Source organism: Vicia villosa, linkage group LG7, assembly GCF_029867415.1.
Source record: "Vicia villosa cultivar HV-30 ecotype Madison, WI linkage group LG7, Vvil1.0, whole genome shotgun sequence".
Lineage (NCBI taxonomy): Eukaryota > Viridiplantae > Streptophyta > Magnoliopsida > Fabales > Fabaceae > Vicia > Vicia villosa.
Genome location: NC_081186.1, coordinates 51268942 through 51275229, shown reverse-complemented (window position 1 = coordinate 51275229; position 6288 = coordinate 51268942). Strand labels below are relative to the sequence as shown.

The following is a 6288-nucleotide window of genomic DNA, read 5'->3' as shown; positions in this document are numbered from 1 at the left end:
ACTAAAAAAAGGTTTTGAGAAAATACACAAAAAAGAACAAAATCTGGAAAATAAACAAAAACTGACCTCAGGAAGGATTGAACTGGAGACACCAATGTCCTTGGAACACACGACCAGCCATCTGATCTGCAAGCTTTACTTATCACCCATACGCCTTGATTGAATTAAGTACGTAAGTGGGCCATCCTTTTGAATTTTCAAACAGAGCGTGTGTGGGCCCCAGGATTCAGGCAACAACCAATGGGAGACGGCGAGAGATGGTTGGAATTTTGATCAACTAACAGAAACATGGCACACGTGGAGAGAGAAATTTGGGAGGCTGACCAGCCACTGAAAACGTTACACGCATGTTCCATCTTCCCCCGGGTACTGTTCATCGTCCTCTCCATATTACCCGCGGATTCTGCTTCGGCCTTTGTTGCGCATATACTTGTGGATTTTTCACAAATTCGTATTCCTCCATGGCCACACTCAGAAACCAGCAAAACACACGTGAAACGACAACAAGAAATATCCTTGTACACTAATTCAAGCCCTGCGAACTCAATGGAAGCATTAGTTTTGGTTGAAACGTCCTGTATTTAGGGCTTCGAAGGAATGAAAGCTCCACGCCCTAACAATGGCACATCATTAAATCTGCATCAAAACTCATGAACAATGGATCTAATAGACTCCAAACATCATTATAATCATAAATATACGGTTGGTTTAGATTAAAACACAACACGAGGAAGATGATGAACTCGAAACTTGCGTTTTGGACAGCATGGGGCTCGGTTAAAGGTACACTCTTACCATATATTACCTCAAGAAGACGATTCAGTGCCTGGAATTGATTGATAATGGCTGCCACAAATATTTTTCTTTTGCCCTAGCTTTCTTTGAATTTTGGAAGCTTTGAAACCTAGTTCCTTCACCAATTTTTTCGTCCCTGGGAATTTGTTTATGTTGTATACTTATAGTAGACTGATTTAGGGTTATGAAATTGGAAGGAATCTTCTTGAATCATTGGATTGAGAATTGATTGAAATTTGATTTGTAAATGTTTCTAAAATTGGTTAATTTGCTCTCAATCATACCAATCTTGTTTGTCACGAAATTTGTATCAAATATATGTTATTTGATGATTGATTATGATTGGAATAAAGAGCCAAATCAAATCCCTCGCATTTTCCTTGATTTATTTGATTTAAATATTCTTTTAAATGAATAAAAATTCAAATAAAATCAAATATTCATCACAAATTCGTAGCTTTGAGATTGAGTATCTTTGATGCCTTGGGGGACAATATTGAATCATAAAATGTTGGGCCTCTTTGCAAAAGAAATCAATTTTGAACTTTATTTTCTTCACAAATTTCACCCAAATTATAATAACTTTGACAAGGCATATCTTCCTCAATTTTTAAGATATGGAAATGTTATAGGATTTTTTAGAAAGCCCAAGGTGTCCTATACAAGCCACTTTGGAACCTTTTTTCCATTTGGGGATTTTATCTTGATGATATAGGCTTTGACAAAAAACTGCTTTTGGTTGACTTTCAAAAAGGACCTATAATGTTTTGGCTAATATCTTCCAAATGAGGCATTTTTGGCCTTGGCATTAGATAGTCAAAGTTGTATAGAATTCAATTTCCTTCAAAATAGGCTTTGGTTGGGAAATTTCTGATGTTCCATGTGAAAGTTATGGCTGGTCAAAGTTCAGTTGACTTTTAGGTCAAAAACCCTAATTTAGAAATTTTGAGTTTTTTTGATTTTTGAACTTTTGCTTGATGAGTCATGATCAACCCTTGAATAAATGATGAATGTTACTTTAAAATAAGGATGTTGACCAAAAATCAGGAGTTTTAACTGTATTTTGACCATAGTTGACTCTTAGGTCAAACTAGTCGACTGTTGACTTTCTGAGCTTTTGATTGAGCAATCTTGGGAACTGAGGCTTGAAACTTGTCATGGGGTTAATTTGAATCATAAGAGGTCATATGAATCCTGCTCGAGACTTTGATTCACTCATCTTCCTTAAGAGATCCAAAATCCTAATTTGAAGGCCTTTGATTAGGAGAGTGTGCACTTAGTTCAACCTTGAGCCTTTGATATTTGAATGAGCTTCACACTAAAAATATGATGGTCAAATTTTGGGGTATGACAGGTGGAAACTATTGCACTTTTCAGACGACTTGAAATTGTAGTTTGTTCAACACTCTTGATCTTTGATCGGCCATGTTTTCTAATGCCTTTCCCCGGGGTCATATGGAATGGGTTGTTTAGTAGGAGGTCGTCACTAGAATGAGCTTATCTTCCAGTAATAATTTACCTAAGCGATAAGGAAAACACGAATGGGGTCGACATCCTCCACCTCATCCTATTTGAAATGGTTTGAGGAGGCCTCGTCTATCAGTCGTCTACCATTTGATACCTATGGAGGATTTTTTGGTATGGAATATGCATCAGTAGTTAACTATGAGCTCGGCGTGTCTTCAATGTTGCCACGGTAGTTATCACGTTGGCAACAAAAGATAGCGACAACGTTAGATCGGAAGATAGACCTTGAATCTTCGGTGTTATCTTCAAGGAGATTGCCTCATTTTTTTATTAATTTCATCATAAATTTGGATTTGGTTCTAGTATCATTTCTTGTTCCACTTCGCGGAGTTCTCGAGGGAATCATAGATTTGGAAATATGATGAAACATCACTAAAACGATGATGAACTGAATCGAATATGCCAGATCACAGTGTTTGATTCAGAATGGTATTGATTCAGTGATATGACAAGGTTACGAAATGGTAAATCTGAGATTGGATATGAATGTTCCGTCCAAGAACCAGGAATGGATGCAGTTGACAAACTGGACCTCTTAAACTGGTAGTGTTGATCTCTGTTACAAAGCTGTGAGGTGGACCTGTATTGTTAGTTGTCTAACGTCCTAGTTAGTTTAAGATTCAATATGAGTATTGTAAAAAATTAAGATAAAAGTATATCTTGTTTCTTGTGTGTAATGATTTTATACCTTGAGTTGAGTGGAATGAATTTAATGCGAATTGAACGGTAGTTATTTGCATTTTCGACGCTCAAAATATTTTTAATTTAAAAAATAAAAAATGAGAGAAAAAAATATATAATATTTATGATCATACTAAACAACAAAACAATTATATGTGTTCAGAAAAAAATTTAAACATTAATAAAAAACACATAATAGAACATAGAACATAGGAGTGTTGATTTGCACAAGTGAAACAAAACAAAATCCAAAGTTGCACCATTAAAATATAGTTATCAACGTTTAATATTATCTTGCGTATAATGTGTGGATCTCAAACTAATTGATTAAGGGTGTTTTAATTTAAACAAACTCAACTAAAAACCAAAAATCTATACAAAAAATTGAAAATCACAAATAACTAAATATTATTTAATGTATTTGAATGTTTATTTATAAAACCGTTCGGTTCAAATTAAATTTAAGATTTATTTTTCAAAATCAATCCAAATTAAAATATCCGCATATAAATATTTTAATAAGTATAAAAATATATACATCGACTGAGTTTGAATTGAATCGGCTTTACAAAAGTAACATATCAAACGTGTCAAGTTGAAATATAATAGTGCTTGATAGGATATTCATTAAAATTTGATACCTATATAAAAAAAAATTGTTTAACTTAATTAGATATTCAATCAATTCGAGTTTTACATTGACTTTTGATTTGTATTTTAGAACAAAAGATAATAAATTTAATGAAAATACAATTTTTAAACCATTTGGTATTGATTTAAAATAAGATTTTTTCATATACATCAAACTAAATCACATATATATATATATATATATATATATATATATATATATATATATGTATATATATATATATATATATATATATATATATATATATATATATATATATATATATATATATATATATATAAAGTAATGGTGAAAAGCTTTTTTTTTCATATACATCAAACTAAATCACACATAAATATTTTAAGGGAAATGCTAACCAGTGCCCTCAGGACAATGATTAAGACTTTATAATAGTAAATATATCTCAGTAATCTGTGTATTTTAAAAATTAACTTTTAAAAAGTGATAATTTAAGTTGATTCGACAAGATGTATAACAATTAATTGCATTGGAACTATCATTAATAAATTTGGGAGTAGAAATGCAATATCTAAACATTCATTCAACAAAATTAATAGCATTGAAACTATCATTAATGAATTTGGGAGTAAAAATACAAATATCTAAAGATTCAACAAAATTAATAGCATTGAAACTATCGTTAGTGTATTTGGGAGTAAAAATACAATTATCTAAACATTCATGATTCAAAAAAATTAGTATCATCGAAACTATCATTAATGAATTTGGGAGTAGTATAATTTAAACTATCATTAATGAATTGATTTTTGGAGGAAGCATTTTTAAGTTGGACACCTCAGGTGGGTTACATTACTTTTAGATAAAATATCGTAAACTTCGCATCTCGGTATGTACCTTTAAAATATTCATCTCCCCAAAATCACGTGTCACCTACTCATCCTTTCACCTTCCATTAATTTTCATTTTAACAGCATCCATAAAATCACGTGTTTATCTAACTATTCACACCTTCCCATCCGTTCACTTTCACCTTCCATAAATTTTCATTCTCCTATAAATAACACCATCTTCTAAACAATTCTCAAATTCAAACCATACTCAACCATTTATCAAACATGCTCAAAAAATTATCAACCATGCGTGTGATTCTTATTTTCATAATATTCTCGGCATTGGTGTCTTTAACACAAATTTTTTTTACTTCCACAACTCGAGAGCTCGCAATAGAATATTGGAACCGAAGTACAACGAGCAAAGTACCGATTCCACTATTTCTTTTATAAAAGATACTACTTCCGGTTACCAAGTTAGAGAAGCATCTATTCTGCCAAGCTGCCAACACCTCGTGCTTTTCTTAGGAAGAGAGGGAATTCATACTCGCAAAGCCTCAAGTAAGCTATCAATTTCGTTATAATAAGATTCAACATCCTTCTCAGTAGGAGGAGAAGGAAGCCATACTCGCAAAGCCTAAAGTAGGCTATCAATTGCATTATAATAATAAGAATCATCTTCCTTCTCAGCAGGAGGAGAAGGAAGCCATACTCGCAAAGCCTCAAGTAAGCTATCAATTGCATTATAATAATAAGAATCATCCTCCTTCTCAGCATGAGGAGAAGGAAGCCATACTCGCAAAGCCTCCATTAACCTACCATACTTATAAGAAAAAAAAACAAAGGCTTCAAGGGGGTGAAATCAGTTGAAGAAGGACATTTTTTCCATCAGAGTATAATGACTGTGGGGAGTATCATCAGAATGCCAAATATCAAGGGTTATTTACCAAGACAGTCTCTCTTTACTCGGTCCCTATTGAAGAAACTACCATCTGCGTCTTCTGAAATATCACAACTTCTAAATGTGTTCAACAACCTTTCTAAAACCATGATGGAGTCAGTCAAAGCGTGTCACAATCCTGCTAATACAGGGGAGGAGAAAAGCTGTGAAGTTTCTTTTGAAGGAATGCTAGACTTTGCCAAGTTCATCTTGGGCCGGAACATTACAGCTCATACCACAGAGAGTGTCAACGGTTCATATCAAAACATAATTGTGGGTGGCGTAAATGTCATTGGTGAAAAATCCGTTACTTGTCACTGTAGCTTGTTTCCATACCTTATGTACTACTGCCACAATGTACCAGGGGTTCGCATCTATCAAGTTGATATTTGGGAAGTAAAATCCAAGCAGAAGATCAATAATGGTGTTTTAGTGTGCCATTTGGACACCATTTCATGGAGTCCAGCTCATGTTGCTTTTGAGGTTCTCGGATACGGACCGGGCTTTATCGAAGCCTGCCATTGGGTGTTCGAGAACGATATGGTATGGATTGCTGCCTAGGATGCTTGATGACTTGTCTTTTCTATAATGATGTGTGTTTTAATTACCCTAGGATGACTGGATGTTTAATTATGTGTGTTATAATTACCCTAGGATGACTGAATGTTTAATTATGTGTGTTTTAATTACCCTAGGAAGTGTCTCTCTGTGTGTCTTTATTTTCCTAGGATGTGTCTCTGTGTGTCTTTATTTTGTAAGTTTTAATTTAAGATAATGTTTAATTATTTATGTTTCAGTTACCCTACAGTTTTTATTTTCTGTATGATGCATATTCTGTCTGGAATAATCATAGGATGGCATGTGTATGCTAATTAATTAACCTTTAACTAACTGTTCATTCC

General features: G+C 33.4%; 1 protein-coding gene across 1 annotated transcript; it reads left to right on the top strand.

The window, feature by feature from the left end:
• The first annotated feature begins 5344 nt into the window (after window positions 1-5344).
• LOC131619030 (polygalacturonase 1 beta-like protein 3) lies at window positions 5345-5947 on the top strand. The gene has a single exon (XM_058890174.1). The coding sequence runs from the start codon at window positions 5345-5347 to the stop codon at window positions 5945-5947; it is 603 nt and encodes a 200-aa protein (XP_058746157.1).
• The last annotated feature ends 341 nt before the right edge of the window (window positions 5948-6288 follow it).

Coding starts and splice junctions, on each gene's coding strand:
- LOC131619030 (XM_058890174.1), top strand. CDS start 5,345: ATGACTGTGGGGAGTATCATCAGAATGCCAAATATCAAGGGTTATTTA.